At 35.1% G+C, this 13,564-nt stretch overlaps 1 protein-coding gene across 3 annotated transcripts in view; it reads right to left on the bottom strand.

Moving 5' to 3' along the window:
* Positions 1-13,564, bottom strand: part of Olfm3 (olfactomedin 3) — a 203,950-nt gene that overhangs the window by 14,349 nt on the left and 176,037 nt on the right. For all 3 annotated transcript variants that reach the window (XM_071618762.1, XM_027943146.3, XM_027943143.2), the window contains 2 exons: positions 12,243-12,398; positions 7,395-7,614 (listed from right to left, as the gene is read on the bottom strand). In XM_071618762.1, coding sequence (XP_071474863.1) covers positions 7,395-7,614; positions 12,243-12,398 — 376 coding nt within the window. The remainder of the gene's footprint in view (positions 1-7,394; positions 7,615-12,242; positions 12,399-13,564) is intronic.

The following is a 13,564-nucleotide window of genomic DNA, read 5'->3' on the forward strand; positions in this document are numbered from 1 at the left end:
TTGCCATAAGGGATGGAGCAGAGGACAGCAAACACAAAGGTGAAAAAATGCTGTGCTTTTGTTATCATCTTTCCCAAAAGCTTTTTGGTTTTGTAAAAGGTATAATGATGTTTTATAGTTGACATGTGCTAATTTTTTGAAAGCAACTTCAAACTGTATATTTTAAAAATTAAATTTGCTCTTAAACACTTTGCAGACATTAATTTCTGCCTACTGTGTTTCAGGTGGATTGTTAGAGTCCCCAAGGATTCAGCAAGGATAGACCCTGACCGCTCAGTGCCCAATGTGCTTACAAGGGTGTAAAACTTTAAAAAAAAAAAGTATTTTTTTGTAAAATTTTTCTTGTAGAAGGTAAGTGCCTTGTCAGAGTGGGGTACAAGTCTCTGGGAGACCATTCCAGGGAAGACCAACCTTAGAGAGCAATCAGTGAAAGCTCCTCAGAAGAATTGGTGTCGTGTGTGTGTGTGTGTGTGTGTGTGTGTGTGTAAGAGGAAAAATGATTAGAATTTAGATAGGTAAAGGGAGGAGGGAAAATGTTCCATGAAAATGGAGAGAAAGTCCAATGTTCAGGAGAATGAAAATATGTACGATTGAAGAAGTGACACACGGGAATGGCTGAAGCCACGCTGAGTGGCTGGTGAGAAGTTGGAGAGGGCCGGAGACACAGGCAGACAAATTTCATCAAGACAAACCATGCAAAGGAATCTGGATTCAATTTTAAAAGCAAATCCTTTAAACACAGGTGTAATTTGACTAGATTTGTATTTGAGAAAGATTACACTAAATATTTAGTGTGGTGAAGAGGGATTCCCTTCAGCTAAACCTAGTGGGAGGCCATTGCAGTGATCCAATTGAAAAAAAGAGGAGTGATGCTTCACATCAGGGCAGTGAAAGTGTAAAAACAGACATAAGATGGTTTTCAGAGACAGGTGAGAAGGGCGTAAACGAGGTTGTGACTGCAGAGGGGAAAGAGAACCCGGGAGAATCAAGAATGACTTTTGGCATTTTTTTTTCTTTGCCACAATTGGGTGGATGGTGACTCCATCATTAAACTGAACTTATTAAGGTATCTACAGAATTTCCCATAAAAGACATCATTGATGGGAAAGGAATTTGTCTGTGTGTCTTTGGAAGTTATAAATTCTAATTTCTAACATAAATTTTCTGAGCATGTGTTTTCCTTAATTGTCAATGCTAGTGCCTAAACCAGAGTTCTTTCTGAGGTTAGAACAAGCACATGTAAAACAGCTGGCACAGTGTCAAGCAGCAGCCCCCTGGTGTTGCCCTAGCTGTTTATTTAGGTTCTCGTCCCCACTAGATGAAGATGGTCTTCTGTTCATCTTTGGATCTGCAAACACCTAGCAAAGTCCAAAAGCATTTGTTGGATGTACATAGAAGATCATTGGCACACAGAAAATTTGTTTTCCTATTTTAAAAACTATTTGGGCATCAGTGTAGCAAACACAGTAACCCAAGTTTTTCACTGTGACCTTGTTTCTAATGTTACTGGTATGTCTGTTAAATGTGAGGTCTCAAACTGTTGTTTAAATAGAAAGATACAATCAGTGCTTCACTAGATGGCACCAAATCATTGCCCTAAAATAGAACTAACAAGAGGGAATGGGGGGCAGAGGACTGGCAAGCTGAAAAGTCTGATTATAAACTACATTAAATATCTATTGGTGATCTCAGGGGGTGTGTAAGAGCTTTAACCATGCTTTTTCAGTCAAATTCTCACATGCATGTAATTATATTCCTCATGTCTAGGAATGTGATATGATTTAATTAAGCACAGGGGACTTTGTTCTATTCAGTCTCTCATAGGAGGAAATTAAACACTTAGGAAAGAACATTTCTGCACCTCACTCAGGCCACAAGGGTTCATTGCTGTTGAAGCTTTTTTTTTTTTTTTTTTTTTTCATTTCTATTTTCTCCCAACCTTTAATTCTCTGTTAGAAATAAACTAAATGGTGCCCTGGTGGTCTCAATGACTTGTGATTCCCACAGTGCCTTGAAGGCAAGGAAGCTAGTGTGGTTTTTTAGCCTCTTAAAATTCATGTGATGGACCCTATGACATTTTACTTGAAAGAAAATCTACTGAAAAAGTGAGGGGAAATGCATGCATCAATGTTGCAATTTTATTCTCTCTCGCAATATATTTCTACCCTCTGCTAATTGTCTGTGTGGGTTGAGAGGCTTCTGTGAAGAGTGAAGATGCCATTGATGAATGAGCCTTCTTGCTCTTGTTACTACATTGCTGATACTATAATTATCCAAAGTCTCACTCTAGATCTCAGCTGCATAGCAACTGTACTTTAATCCTTTTAGAACCCTTGATATCTTTAAAAAAAAAAAAAAAAAAACTTTTTCCTATATTTTCTGTTAATGGTCCTGATGTTAGTTAGTATTTGTTCTCTCTCTCAAGTCCTTTTTTGATATTTGGACATTTATAAAATAATGGACATGGAGTTAAAAGGATTCTTACAGATGAATGGATCCAACCTATTATCAATTGCCAGGAAATGTAAAGATTAGGTCGAGTTTTAATCAAATTATAATCTAATGCCACAGTAAAAATTATTTATGTATATATATACACACATATGTATCTTTCTCTCATATATGTGTATGTATATACATATATATATATATCATATATATATGCATACTTCAATGTTGCAATTTTATTCTCTCTCTCTCAAAATACATTTCTACCCTCTGCTAATTGGCTGTGTGTGTTGAGAGGCATATATATATATATGTGTATATATATATATATATATATATATATATATATATATATACACACACACACACAGACACACACATATATATATATCTTGAGATACCCTCTTTTAACTGAAGTTAGATACCCTCTTTTAATGGGAAATATGAATTTATTCATTTTTATGGGACTCTAACTCTGGAAATGTTTTCTTCACTGTAATTAACTGATAGGATCCTCTCTGCTCAGAGATATTCAATAAATGATTATTTGGTACAATATGGAAGGGTGGACAAAACTACCCAGTTCTTCAGACAAAAAGCATAAAAGAGATAGGTTTTCTGTCTGTGGTATGGGTGTCTCTGTTAAGTAAGTAGGTAGCTGGGCTGTGGATAATCAAGAGGATTTCAAGAAATGTAAGAAATACAGTCAGGCCTTTGTATCTACAGGTTCTGCATCCTTATATTCAACAAACTTTAAATCAGAAGTACTTGGAAAAAAAAAAAAACTCCATCTACACTGAAAATGAACAGAGTTTTTTTTTTTGTCATTATTCCCTAAACTTCAGTATAACAGCTGTTTGCATAGTATTAACATTCTGTTAGTTTTTATAAGTAGTCTAGAGATGATTTAAAGTATATGGGATGATGGGCATAGGTTACGTGCAAATACAATGCTCTTTTATATAAGGAACTCGAGCATCTGCAGATTTGGGTATATGTGAGGATCCTGGAACTAATTCCCCACAGGTGCTGAGAAACTACTCTATTTTCAATATTTTATAGGGTATCTATAACTCAAACAGCAATCATCTCATTAAATGAGAAAGTTGAATACTGATTTTATTATTGCTTGATATTTGCATTATTATATTGACTGCTAGAATTTAAAGTTAAAATCATCATTGTAGGCCCTGGGTTTAATCTGCAGCACTGTAAAGTAAAATAATAAAAATATTAATAAATTCAGTTACTCAATTGTCTAAAACCTTGTCATCTATGGAGGAAATGAATAAAATGATGTATGATGATACATATATATATAATAAATATATGTCATAAATAGCTAATAATGTGTGTGTGTATGAACAAATTCTAAGGCTTAGAGACACCATAGAAATATTATCATAGTTCAGTAAGAATAACAGATGGCTTTTACTCTACTTAGATTAAGCTTCTTTGTCTTAAATGTCATTTTCACTATTGAAGGATATTAAGCATTTAGAATTATAAGTGAATTGAAAGAAACAAATTGTTATAATTAGAATGAGATATACTCCATGTTTGTATAAATGTATCAAAATATACTCTACTGCCATGTTTATCTAAAAATAACAAATTAAATTTTTAAAAATTGTGGAAATATAAAATAAAGTACCACCACCAACAACAACAAAAAAGAAACAAACAAATTGTGTGTTATGAAAGAGTGAGGGGTGTGTGGGATTATCTGTAATAGAGATGTCTTCCAGCTCAGTATATTCAGAGAGAATACATACAGAAGTAATGTTCAGAGCTGGGGATGTGGCTCAAGCAGGAGCGCACTCATCTGGCATGCATGCAGCCTGGGTTCGATCCTCAGCACCACATACAAACAAAGAGGTTGTGTCCGCCAAAAAAAAAAACTAAAAAATAAATATTAAAATTCTCTCTCTCTCTCTCAAAAAAAAAAAGTAATGTTCATTTCTAAAGTTGAGCAGATCCCAAATTTTCCATGTTACTTATTCAAAAACATAACTTACCTATTTAGGATGCAAGGGGTTATTAGCTAGCACAATTTTGTTGCCTGTCTTGGCTTTAGGAAAAGCTATTTGTACTTGGCAGGTGCCTGGTCTAGAATGCAATGCCTCTGTGCTTGGGTTCATTGTAAGATGCTAGGGACAAAAGAGTGAATAGCTTCTCAGGGACTGATTTTTTTTTTTTTTTTAATAACAAAGAGGCCTCTTTGAAAACAAGAAAAAGCTCAGACACCAGCCCTGATGCTGTTACTTAGCAGAATTTCCTTAATCAGATTCTTTATTACCTGTTAAAATATGTATTTGGATTCTTCTTTGTAACCTCTTAAAGTGACACTAAGTTATTCTTGGTTTGAGGTGTTTATTTTTTTGTACTGGGGACTGAACCTAGGGGCACTTAACCACTGAGCCACATCCCAGCCCTTTTTTATTTTTTATTTTGATGCAGGGATTCACTAAGTTGCTTAGGGCCTCCCTAATTTGCTGAGGCTGGCCTCAAACTTACAATTCTCCTGCCTCAGCCTCCTGAGTCATTGGGATTCCAAGCTTGTGCCACCAAGCCAGGCTGAGATTTTCTTATCTTACTTGATGGAGACATCATCTGATAAGCTAGCTAACTACTATGGCATTGGACTCAAGTTATTTCTTCATTTAAAAAGAATAGAATATAACAGTAGAGTTTCTTTATGTCAGCAATGTTTGCCTATTGCATATTAACCATAGACGTTAAAATTTGAACTATAAAACCACAGCATATAGAAGAGAGATTTAATAGTTCCATCAAATCAGCAATGTTTACCTATTGCATATTAACCATAGACTTTACAATTTGAATTATAAAACCACAGCATATAGAAGAGAGATTTAAGAGTTACATCAAATAGATAAATTTTCTCTGGTTTAGTCTTAATCACACCTATGCTATTTTGATTTAACTATCATGGTTAAAAGGAAACTTTTCTTAAATTAACAAGTTAACTAAATTATTCTTTGCCACTTGAAATAGCTAAAAATCTGTATAAAAATTTAGGAATGATTCCTATGATGTCTTAAAGAACTAATTTATTCAGCAGATATTTATTAATTTTTCTTTGCCAGGAAATTTTCTAGGCATTGGAACATACATGCAGAGTGAATATGATATACATTGTTGGTGTTCTCACAGAACAAAAGTCTACCAGAACATTAATTACACATGTGATAATAATAAAACTTAGAAAACACAACTTTAACATTCTAATTAGATGTATGTATAATATGTCAAAATACACTCTATTGTCATATGTATCTAAAAAAAAACAAATTAATTTTTTTTAAGGAGAGCATAATTTTTTTTGAAATATAAGGGTCTGGGAGTACCTAGCATGGACAGATGGGAAGACAATGACAGATTCTGCAACATGATACATTCAAACCTGAAGAAATAAATAGGAGTTTGTCACAGATGGGAGTGACAGAGAAAGGCTTATAGGGGAAAGAGGTCTTTGGGAGCAGGAACGCACAGAGTATAAGGGCCATGTGACCAGGATACAGTGTGCTAGGGGATAAGTGGCCAAACCTAAATCTAGAAAAGGAAGGAGGACCATACTGGAGGGGCTTCAAAAGCCATGGACTGTGTACCAGAAACAAGGAATCCATGGGAGGTTTTTAGCAGAGCAAAATAATTTCACATTTGTACTTCAGAAAATCCTTTTATCAAGAGTGTGGACAATGGATTAGTGAGAGCAAGAACCAGAGCCATGAAATCATTGCAGTTGGCTTTTGGCAGCAATAGATGTAAAACTGGACATGGGCCAATGGGAAACGAAGGGCTGAGGATTCCTGTGCATGGGCTGTACTTCAGGTTTACCTTATTTTCTTTGATTAGTTTTGTTGGATTTTCTTAGAAATCCTGGGATGACTAATGTGTGGCCTTCGATGTGGAGATTCCCTACATTTTTTTGAGACTGTGATAACTGAATGCTACATTTTGTATTTTACCTCTTTTTTTTCATCATTCAAAGCACTTTGCAAAATTATCCTCAAAGTGTTTTTATAAATCATGCAACTTTTATTTTAAATATTTATTCACTGAAGTCTTTTTTACCAGAAAGTAATTTTTTTAAGTGTTTTCCTTCTCTTCCCCACTTAGTTCTAGTCTAGAAACACTGGTTATTGAGAGCACACTGGTTACTGAGTTACCCTCCCTGTCATGTCACATCAAATCAACACCTAAACCCTAATTCTAAATGGACTCACAACCCCTCCCACGCAATTCATGACCACGTGTTAATTTTGCATTCAAGTCCCAGATTTGTCCCATGATGAATTCAATTAAACAACTACCTCATGAATGCAAGGGAGAAATTGTAAACCCAGAGCAGACAGAACCATACATTTTAAGAGGCAAGAATGAGAGTCCGTAACCCATGCCGCATGCTTGATCCTTGAGGAGTGGTACTATCTATGGAAGTAGGTGCTTCCTTTTTATTTATTTATTTATTTTTATTAGATCAGAGCAGTAGTGGGTAATTCTGCCTAGTGGAGGAATTGTTTCATTTTTTTTTTTTTCTGTTTCATACTTATTTCCAGAGCACTTTCCTTCTTGCCAATCTATAATTTCTCCACTACCAGAAATTCTTCCCCTCCCTCTAGCCAAGTAATGATTGACCATTATATTTTTAAAATAAAAGAAAACTTATCTCCACTAGTGTATTCAATGGAGTTGACTGCATTTGCCAGACTAATTATTTCAAGCCACAAATGGCAACACGGTGCCCTAAAATCAGAAGACCTGAGTACTTGGGAATGCTAAAGGCATTAAGGGACACCTAAAAGCAGTCTCTGGTTTTCCTACAATTAGGTAATTCTATGATTATCTGAAAAACATAAAGAAGAAGTGTTTTAAAACTACTTAAAAAATAAAACTTAGAAAAATCCAAGTATAACACTCACTCAGCTTTTTCATGCAGTCACGAAGTCTGGTTTCCAAGTTGAGCACCCTCTGATGTAGTTCCTCATAGTCATAGGCACCGATTTCTTCCTGAATCCCCGTGAGGACGGCAGACAGATTCCGAATTTCCTCCTTGAACTGAGTGATCAGCTTGGCATCTGTTTTGTACTGCTCCAGCACGGGAATCAAGGGCAAAAGCTCATCCATCTTCTCTTTCAACTCCTGTGGGAAGCAGCAATTGTTCCTGAGAATTGTTTAAAGCAGATCAAGCAGCTCCAGTCTTTTTATTATGAAACATAAAGGAGATTATTAAAACAGCTTCAAAATTCCTTAATGATTTCTGCTTGAAACTAGGTATTTTCTGAAAATCTAATTGGCTCCATGATCATTAGTAATAAATCCACTTATCTTGCATTTCTCATACAACAACTGCTCTTTAAATGGCTACATGCTCTTCTACAAAACAAATTGATACTTATCATAATTAGAAAAAAAATAACTTCCTAAGGTAGCAATTATGGGTTTTTGTGTTATCTCGCTCTCTGGTAGCATTTTATAAAGTAACAATGCATCATCTGATTAACAAATAGGAACAGGATCCATTCTCTAATTATGCATGAAGTTTGAAGGAAATTATCAGTCAAATATCTTAATACTAAACTTATTTAAGATTAATTATCTACCTACTTAGTATCCATGATGTAGGAAGACAGCAGGAAATTTTGGATTCAGGATCAACTTTTTCCTCACACTTAGATTTTTTTCTAATCATGACTTATTTATTTGTTCATCCTTTCATTGTTCTCAGGTATCCCTAGCTCATTTTAATATCCATCTTAGTACGACTTCATTAGGAAGGTAAGTTCAGCAAGTATAATAAATCATGCAAAGCTTCCCAAAGCTCAAAGAAATGTAGGTTGCTATTTACCATTTTGAATTATTGCCTATTCTCTGACTCCATTTGTCTTAGCATAGATAATTTAGAGGTCTTCATGTAAGGTAGAATTGCCTACCCATGAAGTCATTAACTCTTTAAGGGACCATGGTACATAATTTATGTAACAGAAAAGGAAGTTTCAGAGCTGTTAGAATCTTTCTCTCTTTCACAAACACATACCATATCTGCATCTACCCCTGAGTTATATCCCCAGCCCTATTTTTTTATTTTGGGGACTTACTAAGTTGTTGAGATTGTCATCAAATTTGCAGTTCTCCTGCATCAGCCTCCCAAGGTAGCTGGGATTATAGGCATGTGCCAACAAGCCCAGTAAGTTGTTTAAAACTTAAGTTGAGGTTTTTCATTTATCTTTGTGGAGGCAGGGTCTTACTGTGTTGCCCAGGCTGGTCTCAAACTCATGGACTTCAGCACTCCCCTTCCCACCCCCACTTCAGCCTCTGGAATAGCTGGGACTACAAGTGGATGCCATCAGAACCAGTTTTAAGCATTGGTTTTTAACAAGAGAACAAGAAGTATATTGTCAAAGCAGTGTCCCTTATGCCTAGGCATCACAGGTCAGTAATTTCACCTGAAATTTCTAGATGTGCCACCTTAACTTTTTCCCTTTAACTTGATGGTAGTAGTCAACAAAAATATTTCAGGAGTTTAATTCAATTGTGAATTTATTGCAGATGATATAATTTGTAAAAAGAGGTCCCATTCATGATTGTTTGAAAATAATACATAGGGACTGTCAGAAATCATATTGTATACTAAGAAGCTGAAAATTGTATTTTAAAATAATTTAGAAATGTCACTATTATAAGTGCATTGAAATAGCAGGAGCTCCCATTGCTTCCCTGATTTATGGGCTTGTGTTTCTTGTGTAGAAATTTCTACTTGTTCTATAAATTCAGAAATTTTTGATTTGTGTACATGTACGTGCTAAGTGGGAGGGTAGAGAATCTTAGTAATGAGAAAAATGCATAAATATTACAGTCAAGAAGCAGAATCATGGCTTTTCTCATTTTAGTGGATCATTTTGAAATAAACTTATTAGTTCAAACATTTTGTGGCAACCCTAAAGGGAGATACAATTGTTTCATTAGGCTTTTAATGATAAGAGTTCTGTTGGTACTATTTGCTGCATATTATAAAAACTATTACAATCAGTTTTTACATCTTACTATGGGCATATTTAAAAGAGAGCAATTCAATGTTAAAATTTTGGTAGCTTTTATTCCCCCCTGAATTAAATAAGTATTTTTATATTTTCAAAACTTTATAATTAGGTTTTGGCAATCAACTTTGAAACTCTGGAAATTTATCAGAAAGCAGTAGAGTGTCCAACCAATGCACATATCAAATATGTAAAAGATTAAATTATAGTACCCCTGATCTATGTTTGCTAATCCTATCTCAAATTTCACTTTCTAATATGTTGCTCTCACAGTAACAGAATATCTTGCCAAACAACAATCTTGTCCTATAGGAATGATAATGTCATGTTTGATGGCCAGCTCAAGCTTTTCATCCAGAAGACCATAGAAGGAAAAATCAACCTAGGAGTTTTGATAAGATGAAAGTGGTGCATCAGAGAAGGGTTTTTTTTTAAAAGGTATTTTTTAAAGTTAATCTTGATTTTGGACCATTCATTTCTTCTTCTTAAATATGGTACCTCAACACCTAAGGCAAAATCTGACTCACAGTGGGACTTCCTGAATAAATTCAACAAGCATGTTGAACACTTAATTATTATTGTGATTTTCAATTTAGACAGCTTAAGTTTACTTGAAGAGGTACTGTACTATTAGCAGTAAGAGCCATGAACCTGGACTTTGTCAGTTCAAATCTTTATTCTGATAGATGACCCTGAAAAAATTACTCAACTTCTTTATACAGTATAACCAGATGGGAACAAAAAATAGTGATTACTTTTCAGGATTATTGTGAGGACTAAATTAATTAATATATTTAACATGCTCTCAACTGTGTCTTGAATTGTATGATTGTTCAGAAAAACAAGTATTGCTGTTATTAATACTGCTATTGGGTTTTTGAAATTTAATTTCAGCATATGTGTGGTTTATACAAACAAAAAAATACAAGTCATTATATCACTTGATGCTCCTGAAAATTAAGTATTTCTATTGGCAGCCTGGTTGCTGCTAGGTAAATTATATACTAAGAAAATTATTTCTATGAATTTCCCTCAGCTTTGCTCCTTTGTTACCAGTCTTCTCGCCAAAGGTATAATATGCTTTCTCACGCATCCCCAGTTTTGTCAACCCAGATACCTTAAATTGTCCCTTGGATTCACAGAATTCTCACTGCATCTCCATCTGTGCCAGACAACCTGAGCTCCTCCTCTTCTGTGTGCTGCTCCTTTCTGGAACTGTGCCCTCTGCACCTGAAACACCAGCTTACCATTTCCTACTTTGTTAATGACCTCACCTTTGGATTCCCATTATTGTTCTACTATGTATATCCTAACTCTGAGCGTCAAAAGTTGAAATTGTAAATCATTTGATCTTCTTGATTCCCTTTATAATTTAAGATTTTTTTTTTGTCTTGGGGTAGGGGTAGTGTCACTTCTGCAACTGCTTTCTTGAATACTGCCAAATCTTATAACTCTTCTCCAGATCTTCTCTAAACAAAATCATCCACTTTTCCCTTGTGCTCTAAAGTGATGCTTATGGCTCTGTTAACCATCAGTTTCACTTGACTCTCAGCTATCTTTGGTTGAAGAGGGACCATGGATTACACATCCAACACAGAATCCAGCACTACCTTACACAGTGTGTGTGATCAATAAATTAGGGTTAAATTTTATTCTTTTGCTGCTTAGGCTTATATTCTTCTATTGACCAGTTCTCATAAATTCTCTATTCATCCAGTTCACACTTTTATTTCTTATAATCTTTAAATTTATTTTATCCCCTAGGTCTTGTTTGAACTTGTTCTAAGTTTTTAATCTTCTGAGTTTGCTTATTTCTTCAAAGCAAATCCCACAGTTCTTCACTTTAGTTTCAACTGTCAGTAACCTCAATTTGCTTGCCCTCCTTTCTGTCTGTTGTGACTTAAAATTGGCTCAGTGTAAAACTTGTGTCATCTACACCTTTCCTTATAAAATCTCAGGAGGAAATTCCAGATCATGAGTTTCTGCCACATGAAAATGTGCTCTGCAGGGACCCTGTTGTATGTCCCTGGCTAGTTCCCCACTGTTCTTTCTTTGACCAGGTGCTGGAACTCAGTTCTACCCTCCTAGCATTGTCAGTGAATATCACTTTCTAATGTGTAAGAAAAATTAAAGCTGTTACCTGGGCAACCACAATGTGTTGTATAAACTTTTATGCTATGCTTTCATAAGGTAGATTACTTATTTTTAATATAGGCTCAAATGGCTTTATCAGATCCACTTTGTTTTTTAATTTAATGCTTAAAACACTCCTTTTCTCTTTTCAGTGTTCCTAGGTAATGGCCAGTTAAAATCTAAAAAAAAAATAATAATAATAAAAAGACTTTGTATAAAACAATTCTCTTTTAATATGCTGGTTTGAATGAATGGTTTTATAATTTATCTCCTTTATATTTCTCCTCATATTAGCAAGGCATTAAAATCATCAGAAAAATTCTGATAATTTATTGATTTTTCCTTAGACTTTCCCCTTACCTTAGCTATTGAAGTGCCTGTAAATCTACCCAGAAACTCCCCCTAGCTCAAGAAGAATGAGGCTTTTATTTATACCAGCTAATGGTCAGTTTTAGTGAAGAGATGATTGACGTCCCCAGTAAATCTTTAACCTTGCACCTGTGGCCCAACACACAATTATTTCTAGCTGAGTGCCATGCTGGCTGTCTATGGCACTCAGTGTCTCCTTTGGATTGACAAGACTGCAGAAGTCAAACCTACTTGAAAATGCTTGGTCATTAGTGTCTTCCGATCATCTTCAATCTGCCGAAACTTGGCCTTCAGGCCTTTCATTTGGGTTTCCATTTTTAAAACATATTGGAAATCTCTCTGAGTTCTCAAGTTTAAGACTTCAATAGACTGGGACATATTCTGAACCTGTTGAACAAAAATATTGGTGTACATTATTGTCTGTCTGTAAGTATATGCAGTCACTACCCAACTACCCCAAACAGCATTAACCTAAAGAACTGGAAGTGTCAAGTTCATAATGGTGTTTCCACATGTCAAATTTTCAGAAAGACCATCCTCCATGAAAAAAACATTCAAAGAATCCAGTAAGAGAAAATTATAACTAGAAAGTATGTAAAAGAAATGCATATTTTTGCATTAGAAATGACTGAATATAAATAAGTATTTAATATATTAGAAAATAAATTTTAAAATTGAATTGTGGTTTTTATAAGCTTTAAACAGCCCAACCTAATATATGGAAAATAAGTTGTTTCTGGCTAGATGCAGTGGCACATGATTTTAATCCCAGTGACTTGGGAGGCTAAAGCAAGAGGATCACAAGTTACAAGCCAGCCTCAGCAACTTAGGCCCTAAGCCACCTAGCTTTAAGATCCTGTCTTAAAATAAAAAAATAAATAAATAAAAATAAAAAGAACTGAGGATTTGGCTCAGTGGTTAAGTGCCCCTGGGTTCAATCCCCAGTACCTAGATAAATAAATAAATAAATAAATAAATAAATAAATAAATAAATAAAAGGTGTTTCTGTATTAATTCTGACTTCTTAAATATCAGAGATGCTTAGCAATTATGGATGGTACTCAAGTTTCTAATAGACCTAAAATGCAATCATTCCAGTACAGTTACTTCTGATGGATCTGAAGTACTCCCAGGAGTGAGACTGAATTGACCAGACAATTGGTAGCAGTCCTGGACACCTTCTAAATTGGTTAGCATACTGCTTAAGGGACCTGGAAAATAGCAAAGACATCAATTGCTTGGTGGACAAGTAGTAAATGCATGATAATCTGAGGGCACCATCTCAGGTTCAAGGAGTTCCGGGTTCTAGAGAAGTAGAAATAGGTGACCCACAAAGCATGCAGAAGTGAGGAGGGAGAAAGGCTGCCCTAATTTTAGTAGCAACAAAAACCTCAAAACAAAGGAAAAGCTTCAAATCGTAGGGAGCTGTAAAGTGAGTTGAGAAATAGAAAATGGATGAGCTATATCATAAAGAATACAGTAGGTCTCCACACACGTCTTACTCCGAGCATCATCTTCAGAACTACAACTTTGGCATCACCTGGGAGCTCGAC

The sequence above is a fragment of the Marmota flaviventris genome, chromosome 10 (assembly GCF_047511675.1).
Source record: "Marmota flaviventris isolate mMarFla1 chromosome 10, mMarFla1.hap1, whole genome shotgun sequence".
In the NCBI taxonomy this organism is placed as follows: domain Eukaryota; kingdom Metazoa; phylum Chordata; class Mammalia; order Rodentia; family Sciuridae; genus Marmota; species Marmota flaviventris.